The 19,098-nt window shown below is 30.5% G+C and overlaps 1 protein-coding gene across 1 annotated transcript in view; it reads left to right on the plus strand.

The window, feature by feature from the left end:
* The window catches only part of LOC128864820 (neural-cadherin-like), a 154,428-nt gene that overhangs the window by 63,094 nt on the left and 72,236 nt on the right, over window positions 1-19,098 (plus strand). Inside the window, exons 7-9 of the mRNA XM_054104576.1 lie at window positions 795-1,028; window positions 1,096-1,287; window positions 10,723-10,913. Coding sequence (XP_053960551.1) covers window positions 795-1,028; window positions 1,096-1,287; window positions 10,723-10,913 — 617 coding nt within the window. The remainder of the gene's footprint in view (window positions 1-794; window positions 1,029-1,095; window positions 1,288-10,722; window positions 10,914-19,098) is intronic.

The following is a 19,098-nucleotide window of genomic DNA, read 5'->3' on the forward strand; positions in this document are numbered from 1 at the left end:
TGAAATTCTTATAATCAAATGGCGATGATTATTTTTACAGAGGGTTCTGTATACAAGGGGTCACCCTTCAAGTTTTTTCTCTTCTCCCTTTACATTTCTTTGAGCCAGGAAGGGTTTGCAAACGTGCCATTTGAAATATTTCATAAGCTCAATAAGAATTGTAAAATGTGGATAAGCCAAAGAAACTAGGTTTAAAAAATAGTTTGGTTAGTTGCCTGGATTTTATACCAATTTAAACCCTTGGAGCCATAAATTACTAGGACGATAGGAGAATTTTCATTTCATTTTCATGCTCGGCTAGAGCTCCGGCCGTGGGCTGTTTGCCACCTATAGTGTTGCCCGTTACCATTGCACCCATGAACGCATCAAATCTTCACTTGGGGAATCACGAAAAACTTCGAATATTTTAGCTTGAACAAAATCTACGACGAGTAGTTGCACACGAATCATTTGCCTTGAAATGTGCCTTGATTGCGAACGCACGTTGTTCACCCGACCGCCGTCCAGTGCGACATCGTGACTGAATAACCGTTTAATGTAGCTACCGCGCTTCTCTACGCGTTCGTATACCCAGCGGCTAGGGAGAAACTTTAAATAAAAATAAAAAAAATACAGTAATTCTCATCTAGCGTGAGCGACATATTCACACTTGTTTAGGAATACTCTTTCAATAAAAAATTATATTATTCTGAAATTAATCACTAATAAAATAAAATCCATGTTATAAACTCATACTCGCACACATAAATATATGATGATTTTGAAAAATTTTAACTTGACACTTTCTCTTCCAGGTCAAATACTCAATTGTCCAACAGCCAAATCAGAAGGGCACCAAATTCACCGTCGACGAAGAGACAGGCGAAGTGTCCACCAACAAAGTGTTCGATCGTGAAGGTGACGATGGCAAATTCGTTTCGGTTACCGTCAAAGCGACCGATCAGGGTGAACCCAGCTTAGAGGGCGTCTGCTCGTTTACAGTCGAAATTACAGATGTTAACGATAATCCACCACTATTTGATCGACAGGTGAGTTGAATGAAAAATATTATTTTAAATATAAATGTCAACAAACAAAATCTGTGTTTTTTCACAGAAATATGTAGAAAATGTGAAACAAGATGCCAGCATTGGCACAAACATATTGCGCGTCTCCGCCTCCGATGAGGATGCCGACAATAATGGTGCCATTGTGTACAGCTTGAGTGCGCCGTTCAATCCCAACGATTTGGAGTATTTCGACATACAGGCCGAGTCGGGTTGGATTGTGTTGAAGAAGCCGCTTGACGTAAGTGCCTCGTTGACCAACATGCAATTTTTACAATTTATAAATAATTTTCTTTTATTAAACGATTTTTCTTATTTTTTAACATTTATTTTGCTTAGACTAACAATTGTTTATGCGAAGGAATAGTGTTATAATTTTTTTTTTATGGGACTTTTTGAGTTATAAAACAATTTTTTGTTTAACTTTTGTTTTGTGTTTACTAACCATTACGCAAACTAGTACGGCTTAGGCTACAAAAGCAATGAACACGCTGAATTGATGCAAAATATAACGGTTCGATAACTGTCAACCCAGTAGCGTGAATCAGACAGTTAAAGAGAAAAGAATATAAAAAAAAAAATTATATGCCTTTATTATTTTTTTGATTATTTTTTTGTAAATATGTAGTAATTTTCCATGCAAAATTGTCACCGATTGGCGCAATTCCTTTGAGTTCAAAATTTTAAGTTAATTTTTATTTACTTACTGTGCACCATTTTTTGTTCGATTTGAAGTATAATATTTTGGGTTTTTTGTTGGAAAAAAATTGCAAATTCGACCTTTCCATGTAATGTGTCATTTATTTACATTTAATTTTCATAGTACGTAAACACATGAGTATAAAAATAAAATCCAATTGAAAATGCATTCGAATGAAAATATATGCAGTGCAAATTTTTTTGAAGAAAATTAGAAATGGAGCAAAATATGCCTTTTTCCTCCATTTTGACAGCAAATATGTATGTCAAAATAATATAAGCTAAAACAGTTTTTTTGGAAATGAGTGTAAAATTCGTAAACTTATTTTCGATTTTTGTTTAGTTTATAGTATCCTTATTTCCAAAAATAGAAACATAATAAAATATTTCATATTTAAAAGAAATTTAAATATCCAACATTAGAATTTCATTGCAAGTCTCCCACATGTGCGCATTGTAAATAACAAAAACAAAAACCAAAAAAATAAAAATAAAACAAAATTGATTTTTAACATTTTTGAGCCCACGCTAAAATCAAGCATTCAAATATATATTAAAAAACAAAAGTTAGCGAAAGCTGCCAATGATGGTGTTTTTTTAATAAAGTACTGCTTAGTTTGTAGTAGTTACATACATACATATTTTATGTAAAAGGTTTATTGTAACAAACACAGGCCGGGCAATTTGTATACCCAAGGTGTAGGTACTAACTAAAGTAGTTTAAAATTTATTAAAAATGTATAAAATGTTGAAATTAAAAGCCAACAGAAAAAAAAATATTTTTATTGTGACTAACATAAAAGTGACATTTTCAACACTGCAGCAATACACAACATAATAAATAATAAATAAAAAAACAACAACTACTACCACTATAGACCTAACGGCGGCAACTGTTTTCGAAGTTGGCTTACTAACGATCACGCAAATTTTTGAGCATCGTTCTTAAGCCTTTGACAACAGGCATATTTGAAAACGAAAAACATAGCAATTAATCAACAACACATATGTTTTTGTTTTTGAAATGAGTTTTTGTGTTGTTAGTTTGATTTATTGACTAATATGTTTTTTGACTACCTAAATGTAAACTGAGATTTTTGTTAAATGCTACCCTAAAAAAACTGAACACAAAATAAAAAAAATAAAGAAAACTAATATTTTTTTTTAAATAATATCAAAAAAAAAAAAAAATTATAATAATAACGAAACTAATATTTTTGTTGCATAATAACTAAATAAAATTATTGTTAATAATATTTTTGTTAAACAGTAAGTAATAAAAAAAATATATTTTTAATTATTATAATATTTTTGCTACATAATAAATCTATAAAATTATTGATAACTAAAAAAACTATATTATTAAAAAATATTTTACGGTAAAAAAAATTATCAAAAATTTCTTCTAAAAAACGTATTACAAAAATATTTTTTTTACTAATTTTGTATAACAAAAAAATATTTATACAAAATTTATAACAAAAAAATATTTAAACAAAATATATAAAAAAACAATATTTATACAAAATATATAAAACAAAAATATTTTTTTAACTCATTTTGTATATCAAAAAATATTTATTTAAAATTTATAACAAAAACAATATTTTTTTACTAATTTTGTATAACAAAAAAATATTTATACATTTATTACAAAAAATAATTTTTTACTAATTTTGTATAACAAAAAAATATTTATACAAAATTTATAACAAAAAAATATTTATACAAAATTTTTAGCAAAAAAAATATTTTATATTTTTATTCAAAATTTATAACAAAAAAAAAAATAGTTTTTTTAATTACTTTGTATAAAAAAAACTAATATTTATACAAAATTTATAACAAAAAAAATATTTTTTTACAAATTTTGTATAGCGAAAAAATATTTTTTTACTAATTTCGTATAACAAAAAAATATTGATACAAAATTTATAACAAAAAAAAAATATTTTTTTAATTACTTTGTATAACAAAAAAAATATTTATACAAAATTTATAACAAAAAAATATTTTTTTACAAATTTTTTATAGCGAAAAAATATTTTTTTATTAATTTTCCATAACAAAAAAATATATATTTAAAATGTATAAAGAAAAACTATTTTTTTACTAATTTTTTATAACAAAAAAACATTTATACAAAAATTATAATAAAAAAATATTTTTTTATTAATTTTGTATAAGAAAAAATATTTATTCAAAATTTATAACAAAAAAACAAAATATTTTTTTAATTACTTTGTATAACAAAAAAAATATTTATACAAAATTTATAACAAAAAAAATATTTTTTTACAAATTTGTTATAGCGAAAAAATATTTTTTTACTAATTTCGTATAACAAAAAATATTTATACAAAATTTATAACAAAAAAACTATTTTTTTACTAATTTTTTATAACAAAAAAACATTTATACAAAATTTATAATAAAAAAATATTTTTTTATTAATTTTGTATAACAAACAATATTTATTTAAAATTTATAACAAAAAAAATATTTTTTTATTAATTTTGTATAAGAAAGAATATTTATTCAAAATTTATAACAAAAAGCAAAATATTTTTTTAATTACTTTGTATAACAAAAATAATATTTATACAAAATTTATAACAAAAAAAATATTTTTTTACAAATTTGGTATAGCGAAAAAATATTTTTTTACTAATTTCGTATAACAAAAAATATTTATACAAAATTTATAACAAAAAAAAAATATTTTTTTAATTACTTTGTATAACAAAAATAGTATTTATACAAAATTTATAACAAAAAAAATATTTTTTTACAAATTTTGTGTAGCGAAAAAATATTTTTTTACTAATTTCGTATAACAAAAAAATATTTATACAAAATTTATAACAAAAAAAAATATTTTTTTAATTACTTTGTATAACAAAAATAATATTTATACAAAATTTATAACAAAAAAAATATTTTTTTACAAATTTTTTATAGCGAAAAAATATTTTTTTATTAAATTTCCATAACAAAAAAATATTTATTTAAAATTTATAACAAAAAAAAATATTTTTACAAATTTTGTGTAACTAAAAAACATTTATACAAAATTTATAATAAAAAAATATTTTTTTACTAATTTTGTATAACAAAAAATATATATACAATATATATAAAAAAATATTTATACAAAATATATTGTACAACAAAAAAAAAATATTTTTTTACTAATTTTGGGTAACAAAAAAATATTTATACGAAATTTGTTAAAAATTTGTGTATGTAGTAAAATATTTTTTTACAAATTTTGTATAACAAAAAAATATTATTGAATACGTTTTTAGAACAAATTTTCGATAAGTGAAAAAGTCTTTTTGGTTTAACAAAAAGTTAAACGCATTTTTTGGAAGTTAAAAATTTTTTAAATTTAAAGAAAAAAAACCTGTTTTTAACCTTAACCTTTTTTGTATTAATTTAAAAGTAAAAAACGTTTTTTTTTAAGCTTTTGTAAAATTATTTTTGCCAATTCAACGTTTCCAAAATATCCCAATTACGCGTAACTTTGTATGCCGTCTGACTACCAGCAATTTTTGATGTTCAGCGGCAAATTCTTTCCATTTGTACCAATTTTTCGTGCCCGTGACGCGAATGCATGTCAACAAACGAAGAGGAAAGCAAGAAAAGCCTCGATTCCGAAAATAACATCAAATGAAATATAAGAAATAAAAAAAATAAAAACAACAACAAAAATATGAATTAATTAAAAACCAAGTGCCTAATTGTGCATTCCTTTGTAGTGTTTATTTTTAAGTTCAATTTACTGCACCTTTTGCCGTTTCGTTAAATTTTTATTTTCTTATATTATTCTTATTTTTTTAATTTCTGCTTTATTTTGAATATTAATTTAAAAAAATATATAACTAAAACACTTCTCAACGATTTCTTTCATATTTGAACAATTCAAACAAAAATGAATCTTCTCCAACAATTGCGCGTTACGTTGCACTGCATCTTAATGCAGGGTTGCTATCCAGTAAGTACAAAAACCCAGCAATCGCCGCACTTCCGTACGCAACTGTACGTACCTGTATCCCGAAAATAAAAAAAAATTAAATAATTGTATGCTTGCTGTTTTTGTACTTAGTTTCCGCCTCTTAGTAGCGCACCATTCCGATAACTATGGCTAATCAAAATAATGATTCATCAATCATCAAATCTAACTTGAACCATTCGTCGCAAAAGTAGTCGATGTGCAAGGCATTTTTGGGTGTTCTCTCAGTCATAAATGATAAATGTTTAAGTAGTTATGTTTACAAAATTTATTAACCAGTTAATGTCACTTGTCTTTGATATGTGATGGATAGGTGTTAAATAAAGTTGAAACTTCTAGGAAAGTTACTTCTTAGGTAGCTAAAATGTCTCCCATTTAATATTATATTTTACCACTTTTAAAACTTAATACTCCTGGAAATCACAGTTTTTTTACAGTAGAAATAGTTCTATACCTGCTGATAGATTTTTTTAATATTCCTCATTCATTAAAATCAAAATCTTTCTCAGAGCCAAACGTACATTGGAATATATGTAGCAAGAAGAAGGTGTTTGAATAACACCAAAGCAGCAGCACAGATTTATATCTTCAGAATTATTCCTCCTCGAACTGACTAAAAAGCGACTATCAAACATTCAAGCATAGAAACAAACAACCAAAGGAGACAGATACTCATTGAAAATGTAATACCAAAAAAAGCATACTAACCGCTAGAAAAGTATGCAAGCGTTCTTCCTAATTGGTTCTAATTGTTACAATGAACGATATAAGATATGACTAGCATATATTGCAAGAACTATGGATGGCTGCAAGATGGAGGTAAACAAGATGACTGGTTTCAAAATCATGGGCAGGGATCTATTCTACACCGAATTACGGCAGACTTTTCCCGTATTAATGTTAATTGGCATAAGGGCCTATCTAAGAAAAAACTAGAAAATGTCTGTAAAATACATAGTTTACTCCAAGGCGGAAGAAGAAGCAAGATCGCCATTGGCCTTGGAGCAGTGGTTTATGCTTAAAAATTTAGAAGGTCATCACATTTCAAAGCAACTATGTTTCTCTGTCTTACATGCTATAGAACTGCTTATACTCGTACCTGAGACAGTTTGCAGATACACACTCGAAGGTGGGATCCTTATCTTAAAAACGCATGAAAAAAATACGGCTGAATTGAGTGACACTGCCTGCAACTTTTATTAGATATCGTGCGTAGGTAAATCTTATAGAAGGACCTGGTCATACTGGGTGCATTGGCAATTCGGTAGGAGGGACCCTCGAGACATTTAAGCCCATCTGCACTTCCTGCAGTGCCATGGAACTTCTATGGTATTTGAAGAACAAGGAGGCTCAATTTTACTTAACAAATACAGAAGGTAATGGACGAGCAAAAGCCTTTATGGCGGCACTGTTAGTAAGAATATCCAAAATACTCATTAAACACACCAGACACGCCATTATAGTAGGCTGCCTTACTGGCTATAGCAGAGTATGGAAGTAATTTAGACGCAGCTTGATTTATTTATTTAAGACAAAGTAGAGCACATAAAAAGTCACTGAGAGGCTTACATCAGACTCAGGCTTTGCTTTATAGAATTAACCTATCTAGACGTACATACATATAATATGATCGAAGTGGCATCTTGTCAAAGGAACTTGTAAGGGCTTTTATTGATAGCTTGAATGCGAATATCTGTAACTGAATATACGGTTTTTAAATTGACGAAGTAACGAAATAGTTAACGCTCTCCACTAAGCCTAATCTAATCTAACAAATAACATTAGTTTCTAAGAATATTCATTAAAAATATTTGTACTTTTACTAAGTTTTCTGCTATCCGAGTTGAAATCCATTTACATTTTTTTCTCAAAAATGTTCAGGTTTTCCAGATCTCCCCAAATTGCAAGAAGCCGCTTAAGATTTTCAGAAATTTTCTATGATTTAAGCCGTTTAAGATTTTGAGAAATTTTCAATGATATTATGGTTTCTACTTAGTGGATATCGTTTTGAAATATTATTAGTTTGAATCTGCAAATAGTTTGAATAAAAGGCCTGAATAAAAATAATGCCCACACCATTGATTTTTATTGCTGAGACGCTTGCTGGGTAAGCCGATGAGAATATTTTTATAAAAAATAGTAGCTTCACCAGTTCTCTTCGAACTGATTTTTCATAGATGCAATGAATTCGCATTCAATGAAAAATTCTTCACAGAAAAAGTCTTCAATATTGGGACACCAACTCAAATAATAAAATTTTCACAATAGTTACTTTATCACGCCTGTTTGGATTAATTGAATTAGCATGGCAGCATATGAAATAATTCCATTTTAACAATTGTTATTTTATCTCCCGTGTTTTGACTCATTTTCCACAGTATAAAAAGATCAAAATCTGGTAATGCGGTCAAATATTCAATTTTTCTTTATTTTAGGAAAAATTTAGATTTTTTCTCGAAATAAACTCTTTCTAAACCTTCCATGGCCTTAATAACAGTTATAATACATTCTACGCTCTGATATTCACAGCATAAGTAGAAAGCGACATGTTTGAATCATTACGGCACCTTTTAAGTCTGATTTAGACTAAAGTATATCGACTCTGATGCCTTCAGTGGAATGAAAAGATAAGTTAAATCATTTCCATTACCACAGAAATAGAGAGACCCTGCAACCTAGAAGCTATTTTGCATGCAAATGCCACTTTTTTATCCGCAATAACGAAAGATTTCTTCGGACTGCCCACCGACAGTCGGGTCTACGTTACCGGAGCGACTCGGATTCCGGACTCCGGTCAAGGACTGTCACTCCAGCAGCACTTCCCGTAAATGTATGGGGAATGTTTTTGCTGATACAAAAAGAACAGAGCGTTTGTAGTCAAATTACTAGCAGTTGTAGACTCAGCAGTGATTTAAAAAATATTACCATATGAATATATAACACAAGGGCGTCTTATCCTCTAAACTTGTTCGACATTTTTATCAGTAGAGAGATCCTATCGATGGGGCCGTTGTGCGTGCAGTCGGTTATGACCAGAGAAGTAATTTGTGTGCAGTCCTAGGCCCACAAAAGCTCTACCGTTTTATGTTATTTGCAATAAAGAGGTATCCAAAAAGTATAACTTAAAAATATATATTCAGCACCATTAAAGAGTTGCTAGTACAAGCAATAAATTGCAAAATAGGCGTTTTTTTGAAGCTTTAATTTCAACTGCTTCTATTAAAAATCTCTCCTGCCGCTATCTCTCTCATTATTCTTCTTGATTGGCGCGATAACCGCTTACGTGCTTTTGACCGAATCTCTCTTATTAAGTTTAGTAAATTAATTTCGGTTGTGGCATCTTAAAAAGACTAAATGTTGATGAAATTATGTATCGGAAAAACTCTTCTATTAAAATGTTGCACTAAAATTTACCTGGTTTCTGAGTGAATGCAAAGTTTAATAAGGCGCAACAATTAGCGATCCCATGAACTTAAAAGTTTTTTTTTTAATTAAAGAAAAATTTAAATTTAAAAAATTAAATTTTTCGATATTCGAAAATCCATTGAGATAACATGAGACGTGATACGGCCAATTACATAGTCGAAAAATTCACATACATGGTAACTTCAAAATGCGATATCTCAGTGAAAAATAAAGATATTTAAGCAAACTGCATTTAAAAGAGGAAGACTTATATTTTAAAATACTATGTTTACTTTTTTATGAAGAGCAAAATCTGCGTAGCTACATAACGTCAAAAATGGGCAAAAACAGCGTTTTTTCACTTTTAGGTTAGGATATCTCAAAATCCTGACGTGATAGAGCAATTTAAACCCCAGATTCGGATTCTACGCAAAAAATTACTTCGAAAATGACCCTACACTTTCCTAGAACAAAACGTTGTTGACCTGTGTAATTTTTGGTTTAGCGCCACTTAGTCCCCTCCGCGCCCCTTTTCATTCGCAGTGAACCCTTCTAAATCGCCCACATTACGCCTTGCATTATCGACTACTCAAGCTTCTTTTAAGTATTGTATTTTCCCTACGTTAACTAACAAATGTTGAGATATTTCAATTAATTTCATGTAAATCTCCAAATGCAACGTATTGGCAAAAATAGATTTAATTACGCACTACACAATAAATCTCTAACTAATAATATGTAACTTACGAGTAATTATATGCATATATTTAAAATAATTTTTTTAAATTTTGTTTTATAATATTTCAGTTTTATGCCAATATTTTCGATTTGATTTCATTTAAATTTATTGCTAATTCAAAATTACTTATGCCGTAAAAACATACATTGAAACTTATTGAAGACTTCCATTAGCACTGGACTGTTTGAACTACATGCATACATACATACATACAAAAACTATACTAAACTGAACTAAACTTATCTGAACTAAACTTATCTGAACTAAACTAATCTGAACTAAACAATAACAAAATCAACCAGCCATTATTCTCACTATTTATTTATGCCGCATATAGGGTAAAAATCGTCTGAACGATAACATTATTTTACCAAAACATTAATCCAGCACAGACACAAACCATTCGTTCTGTTAAATATTACATGTCCACTCTATCGACAGAGAATGTTGCATTAACATTCTCTGCTATCGATAAACTTAATAACAGCGAACTTGTAAGTTCTCTGCTAATAACATTAAAGCCATTTGCAGTAACATTTACATGTTTGCATCCAAATTTGTACACAACTGTTAACCCCTAATCAATGCAAGCATTTGGCGCTGTAATTGAAAATGTTAGCCGCTAACCAAAGAACCCATGAAACAATTACATTCAGACTGCTAAATAATTTTAACATTTTCACATATCGTAATTATAAAAACCAATATTTTTTCTTTCTACTTACCTACGACTTTATGACACGTTTCTGTTAACGTATTGCAAACATATGTAAAAACAAAAAACAACAACAACAATAAACACACTCACACACAAACAGCGCGACCGTTATCGTTTGCGGGTGCGCGCCTCGGATCGTGGTGAGCCACCTTCCTATGCCGATGTCGATGTTGAATTAGATGTAGTCGACCGCAATAATAAGCCGCCAATATGGGATAAGAGCATTTACGGTCCAATACATATACGCGAAAATGTCACTGTGGGTACGGTTGTAACATCGGTGAAGGCAAGGTTTGTATACTCAGCTGCTATGTAATTGTTCACAAGCATCGACAAGCTAACTCTACCACAATTAATAACTACTAAATTTGTATTTACCTGTATTTTTAACATTACCACTTTTGTAACTAAAGCTTGTCGAACTTACATACTACATACTTACAATCTACATTACTACAAAAAAATCAATTCCTCTTCATACTAACTTTTTCGGTAGTTCTAACTTTAACATAATGTTAAAATTTTCTAATGTAATGTTAACCAATATTTGCAAGCAACTAACGGCAGCTTTTGCGTGAACGTAAAGGATTTTTTGTATGAATTCCCAAAGCAGAGACATTTTTTGGTTGGTATCAGCCCAAGCGCTTCGGGTGCCAAGTCAACACACCAATTTGCAATTGTAGATGATAGTAAGTGTGGTGTAAAGTGATTAGCCGCCAAGCATCGCTGGTGGTGTCTTGGCTAACTGATATCACCAACGGGAATGTGCGTTCACAATAAATTTTTGAATTTTGAAGCTGCCTATGCAGAAACGAAAAAAAAACGCAAAAAAGCGATACCGCAGTAAAATAATTTTACTGCTCTTTCCTTGCTCTCAACGTTGACTCCTGGCTCCACAAAAATTCACCGCATTGGATACGCGATTCCTTCACTTCCTCAATCAGAAAGTAAAAAAAACCAAAACAAAAACCTAAAAAAAAAAAATTAAAAAAAATTAAAAAAAAAGTTAAAAAAATGCAAAAAAAAAACAAAAACAAAGCAAAAGTAAGAACAAAAAAAATGCTTACAATAAACGAATATATTATTTTACCGCCCGCCCCGTCACCCACGCCATAGTGTGTTGTGGACATCTTATTTATATTTTAATACTGCTTACACTGAAAATTTACATTGATCCAAAAAAAAAAAAAGAAAAAATTGTCTAAATGGTCTCAAATAATATGGTATAACCGTTAAACAAACTTTTTTTTTTTTTGAAATTTTCGGTTGGGTTTGGTGAAGTACTCATTACAAGAGGTATTGTGTGTTTAATTTAGGTGTTTGGAATTTTAGTGTTTTATACTGGCGCAAAATATATTATTTATACGTGTTTAGGCTTTGCCTAGGGATAATGTATATTTACTTATGCTACATTTGACTGTACTAACCAGGCTTCAGGTAACTAATTTGCTTGTTATATTAATCCAAGAAAAAATGTTAAAAAACAATTGCATTGAATGCTTTGATTTGTATAAGCTCTATACGCATTTTGAGTGTTATAGATTAAATGCTAAAAAATGCAATAATTTTAAGAAAACATATATTCAATATATACATATGCAATATTTTACCTATAACTGCACACTTCTATATAATTTAAAGAGAAAAATCGAGATATAAAAAACTGTATATTTTAATTTTGTGTTTGATGTTATTGGTTATTCGAATTCCGTTTATACAAATTATTCTTCCTGTGTGAGCGCTAGTCACCGAAGATGCAAAGCAAATTAAAAAAAAAAGTTCATAAACGAGTTAATGGAACCCTAAATTTTGAAACAGTTTGAAATGCTTGAGTTAGCAACATTCGGTTGGCGTTTGGCGTTGGTCGTTTTTCATTAAATAACTGGCAACTGTCAACTGTCAACTGTTATTTATCATTTGTCATTTGTCATTTGTCATTTGTCCTTTGTCATTTGTCATTTGTAATTTGTCATTTGCAATTTGTCATTTGTCATTTACGTTTTGCGATTTTTCGCTTGTCATTTATTATTTGTAATATAGTTTGGAATTTTTAAAATATCCTTTGTGATGTGTCACTTGTCACTTGTCATTTGAGACTTGTGATTTGTCATTTGTAATTTGTTATTTTTCTTTTGTCATTTGTCATTAGTCAACCGTTATTTGCTTTTTTGTCACAAATATTTTGCATTCCGATTGAATTATATAACAATTGATATTTGCAAACTGATATATTTTAGGATTTGATGATATGATGATGATATGATTTAAAATTTGCAATATATGTTTATTTCAAGCACTTGCTAACTTCTTCTTCTTCAAGTCCTCCATCCCTCGTGTGACATAGGGCATCAACTACGCCTGCGCGCCTTCTTGTGTCATTTTTAGCAATGTCCTTCAATTGATTATATCACTTTCATGATGCTTCCAGCTTCCAGCTTCCACTATTCGCCTCCAAGTTTCCCTTGATGTTGTACCAGCATAAACATTCCCCATTCTTACATACGGGGAATGCTGCTGGAGTGGCAATCCTTGGCCGGATATAAATCCGTGTGGTTTCGGTAACGTAGAACCGACTGCCGTGGAAACGAAACAAGGAAAATTTCCCTTGATCTGCCAGGCTTGCGACCAACTTTCGTGAGAGGGGCCCCCTCCAATGCTTTTCGTGCAATTCCTGCATCGTTTTTGCCAAGTGCTGCAGCATACATTTACGGCTCTTTTTTCAATCAATTGGAATCGTATTAAAAAGTGTGAGCTCGTCGTGATTTTCAAGATTGTAATATTTCATTCTCAATGAATCCTCCGCAAAACTATTCAGTTGTGCCTTCCTTCCTTCCTTTCACCTAGTCCACAACCAATGTGCCATGCACATGTCCCCAAAGTCATATTGTTACAACCTAGAATTGGGAGTCAACAGCTTTGTGTACTTGGTGACTTTGATATGAGCAACAAGTGTCTTACATGGACAATTATAACAATTTAAGATTTTCTTAAGCCTTCAAATGTATGTAGCCTTTCTGAATCATACTTCATCGATAAATGTTCAAGTCTTGGATTACTCCAAGTAAACAGGCTTATTAGTAAGTGTAATCGATTTTTAGATTTAATTTTCTTGCCAAATTATGAAAATTTTAACTTTTGCAGTGTAGCTCTCCGAATTCTTCGACTTGTATTCACCATAATCCAATAACTGTATATATAAGGTTCTAAAAGTTTTTGAATACCTCTTCAGTAGTAGCCCTGACACTTCCCAAGTAGCACTGAAGCGCCGTTTTGATACCACTATGAGACCTCCAACAGGCAGATATCTTCAGCCAACCAGAGCTCTTGATGTAATGGGGAAGATTGATGGGATTTCGGTAGGCGCACTGCGCCAGGCTGTTGAAGAAAGGAGTACCCAGTGACCATAAACGTCTATCTGCCAAGCTTGAACATTTAAAGTACAGAGAAAGTTCTTAACACTCCACTACTCTGAAAGTTGCAACCACTTCTGCAATGGGAACCTCTCCAGTTAAAATTTAATTTTAGTAAGTGTAATTTTGAATCTTTCAATTGCATACTACTTGAGCTTGACTGGGATCGGTTATTTGCTAATTTGGATATGAGGTTGCTTTGGAATTTTTAAATCAAAACTTAGCAGTCTGTGCTTGGAATATTTTCTGTACTTCCTACCAAAAAATCCAAGCAAATATTTATTGATTCCAAATAAAATATAGCTCGCAGGCGGCAAATCATGTGAGCTTCGAAACCAAAAAATAAAGACTTATTACTATAGATATGAGGAGTCTTATCCCCTCTGCTGTGGTTGCTTGTTGTCAACAATATCCTTACCAAATTCAACCATAAGGGAATTAAAGTAGTGGCGTACGCGGACGACATAGTGCTTATGGTTTGAGGAATGTTTCCTACCACAATCAGTGAGATTATGGAAAGAGTTCTGGTATTACTCAGCAATTGGGCCGCGGACTGTGCTTTAAATGTAAACCTCAGAAAAACTGAACTGATGCTATTCACCAAGAAAACCAAGGTACCAAACTTTAATCCCCCCAAAACTAAACGGCGTTCGTCTCACGTTAACCCAACAGGCAAAATACCTAGGTGTTATCCTAGACCCCAAACTCAGCTGAAAGTCGGGTAGAGCATAGGGTAAAGAAAGTGGATATAACACTTTACACGTGTAAGAGAATGTAAGGTAAAAAATTGAGTCTACACAATTGGTCATACACAGCCATTGTAAGGCCAATTCATCTCACGCATCACTGCAACGCTTACAGGCCATTGGATCATTTAGCTAGACTCAACCTACCCTTCAATCCTATCTGCAGAAGCTGTCAGGCGGAAGGGGCGAAGGAAGGTCTATTCCACTACTTATGTGAATATCCAGTGCTAGCTAGGGCACGACTCCGCTCCTTCTGTAAACGTTTCTTGCAGCAAATTAATGAGATCTCAGACACCGAGATAAAGAATGTGCTGCTATACTTGGACCTCACTAAATGGATCTGACATCTGACTTAGAACACAAAAAAAAAAAAAAAAACATCATCACACGAGGACAGTGGTAGTAAAACGGTGCTGGTCACTAATTACGATTATTTCAGTGGAAATACTCAACCACTTCAACAAATATTCTTATCACGGAATAATGCCTTCAATAACCTTTTGCTTTAGTCAAATATTGTTAAGGAACTTCACCGGAAGCTAATCCTCCCTTCATTTGACTTCTCAAATGGAACCTTTTAGTTCCTTTTTCGCGCTGATCTGGTCGATTTCCCACTGTTTAAGTGCCCTATTGCTGAATTGACGGCACCAACTATGGTTGGTTAGCCTAAAGTCTTGCATGGCTATATAAGAATTTTGTGTGCATATGAACTAAGATACCCACTCAAAATCTTTGCGAAAATCTATAGGTGGCAGTAGGCGTTGAATTTGGCTAATTTATGTAATATGATTTATATATTAGGTAATTTGGCATCGTTGAAATGTCCACCGCGAAATTTCTTCCCATTTTTTGTGCATATAAAATATATATAAAATTTTTTTTCAAGACAAATTTGCTTTGCATCGTCGCTTATTTTAAAAACTATATCGCTATTAACCAAGTTCTTTTTTTAGTTTTGAGTTTCCTCTAACCAATTAACCATTTTTTTTTTATTTTTAATAAAATACTAACAATTAAGGGCTAGGATCGAGACAAAAACCAAATGATTCCTTTGTATTGAGAAATCAACGAAAATAATTTGCACTGCCTTAGAACAAAAGAAAAAAAAGAACAAATTAAAAAATATAAATAAAATAAAATTTTTGCTATTCACAATGTGTGTGATTTTTTGCTTATTTTAATTTTAAGAGGCAATTTTTGCTACTTATTTTTTGAGTTTTTTTTTATTAATTTTTTGCTAGTTGGCATTAGCGTTTAATTCAAAAATATATATCTAAATAAGCTTACATATATGTACATATGTATATGTAAATGAAAGTATGACCCAACGGTAACCTAACGTTTTTTAAGCTTTTCATTTCAATCAAATAACTATGTACGTATTTACTGTAATATTTTTTCATTTGGTTGTTGGTGCTTTTGATAAATTTTTGGTTAAAGGTTTACATTTTTTAAACATTTTTTACCAACTTATTATAACTCAACAAATTGCCAAAGTTTACAACTTATATGCAAAAATAAATATAATTTTTGTATTTTGCCTTCTTTTTTATAATTTCACAAAACAAATCGTTATACCAAACAACATTTTTGCGACGCTTCATTACAAAATCAAAAACAAAAAACAAAAAATACCGAAATAATGAATGCTAAATATTTTTGAATGAACGATTTGAAACGCGTATGACAATACTCGTAATGCGACATATGCCGTTCGTCGCGCCTAAAACGCTCCTAACCGAAATTTATATGTGTATCTTCTATAATCATAATGTGTATGTATATGTGTGTGTATCATACAGCGCGAAACATATAAATTAGAGGCAATGGCGCAGGACAAAGGCTATCCGCCGCTGTCGCGTACCGTCGAGGTGCAAATCGATGTGGTCGATCGCGCCAATAACCCGCCCGTATGGGACAATACGGTGTATGGGCCGATTTATGTAAAGGAAAATATGCCAGTTGGCGGGAAAGTCGTCTCGATCAAAGCCAGGTCTGTTTAAACAACTTTGCAACAAAACCAAAAAATATATATCAAAAATTAAATATAGCACAATAGAAAATTTTGAAAAATACTAAACATTTTTTATACCTTTTAAATAATATAAAAACAAAATATTTTTTAGACATAATCATATTTATCTAGTACTTTAAAATTTATTTAAACAACTACTATGTGTATAGGAACCTAGTGTAATTATTTTTTTTTTGTAAAAATATTTTTTATTTATTTTCACATAAGTTTTTTTTTTTTAATTTCTTGAAAAGCGCTTTCGTTTTTATTTTAGTTTAAGACAAGACAATATTTTATTCTAAGACAATAAATTATGTCTCGTTCATTCTGTATGTGCCTGTCAATATTTAAATGTAAGCTGCACTTATACCAATTCCTTAGAAAATCCTGCTATCCTATATATGTAAATATCTTAAATTCATGCTCTAATATACAAAACTCGAATTCCCTGTCGGCAAAGCTTGAAGATTGTGAATAAAATACGAGAACACTTATTTTCGGTAGAATTGGGGCTTATGAGAATTAAGGCTTCGGCAACTCATACTTTAGATGGCAAAACAAATATTATGACAATGGCCAAGGAAATGTTAGGTGACAATGACAATGACAGAGACTAGCTGGCCGTCTCTGATAACAACAGCAACGAAAATTTATATTGACAAAAACAAAACAAAGTAGTATCAAGAAAATTACAGGCAAAGAATGTGACAGACAAAGGTATGCAATGACAATAACAGAGGCAGTTAAAAAGTCACCTTCAACAGCAATGACAGCGATGATCGCAAACATATGATATGACAATGACAATGACAGAGGCAGTTAAAACTTCACCTTCAACAACAATGACAACGATAATCGCATAAATATGATATGCCATGATAATGGCCATAGCGATAGGGATCGTGACAATAATATTGATAATGATAATGACCATGACAGTGATAATGATAGTGATAATTACAACCACGTTGACAGTGACAATGACAATGACCATAATAATAACGATAATACTAATGAAAATAATATTTTTTTTCCTGTGGATGAGGAGGTTTAAAATGACTAATGCATCATCAACGCTGGTGTTACGAGAATTGTATGTCCGGTGACTAAAAAACTCCCCCCCGTTTGGGACAGTCGTTAATGATCATTATAACGATAATGACAACTAGTCAAAGCCGCATTGACTACGACGACGACAGTGTCAGTGACAATGACAATGACAATGACAATGGCAATGACAATTACAATTACAATTACAATTACATTACAATTACAATTACTATTACAATTACAATTACAATTACAATTACAATTACAATTACAATTACAATTGCAATTACAATTACAATTACAATTACAATTACCATTACAATTACAATTACAATTACGATTACAATTACAATAACAATAACAATTACTATGACAATGACAATGACAACGACAATTACAATTACAATTACAATTACAATTACAATTACAATTACAATTACAATTACAATTACAATTACAATTACAATTACTATTACAATTACAATTACAATTACAATTACAACTACAATTACAATTACAATTATAATTATAATTACAATTACAATTACAATTACAATTATAATTACAATTACAATTACAATGACAACGATAGTGACAATAAAAATAACAATGACATGGATAATGATTGCAAAAAATTACAAATGAACACAAAAATGATTATGACAATGATAACGGTAATGAGAGTGACCAAGATTAATGATAATAATAGTGATAATTGTAATGATAATGACGGCGTTAATGACAACTACAACCACATTGACAATGACAATGCCAGTGACAATGACAATGACAGTGATAATGACGATAACAATGACAGTGACATAGGTAATGTTCGTGATCATGATAATATCAACTACAACCCCAATGACAGTAACAATAACAATAACAACAATAATGACATGGATAATGATTCCTAGCATTTCGAAAATGACTGTGACAATGATAATGATAGTAGGAAATATCAAGGTTGGTTAATGATGAAAAAATTGACAACAGTGACTTTGACAATGCTAATGACAGGGACAATAAATATTATTATCACATTTTCAATGAACATTTTTAAGTTCTAGATACTAACCATTACAAAGACAATGATTTTGATCACAATTCATTCCTAGCCTGAGTGATGTTTCCTGTGCGCTTAATAACTATGGCAGAGTGACTCGTTGACAAGTTTTGACAATTTATTTCCACCTGATTTATTTTTAATATATTTTTACGAAAATAAAGTTCGTTTCGCTACAAAAACCATATAA

Source organism: Anastrepha ludens, chromosome 5 (assembly GCF_028408465.1).
Source record: "Anastrepha ludens isolate Willacy chromosome 5, idAnaLude1.1, whole genome shotgun sequence".
Lineage (NCBI taxonomy): Eukaryota > Metazoa > Arthropoda > Insecta > Diptera > Tephritidae > Anastrepha > Anastrepha ludens.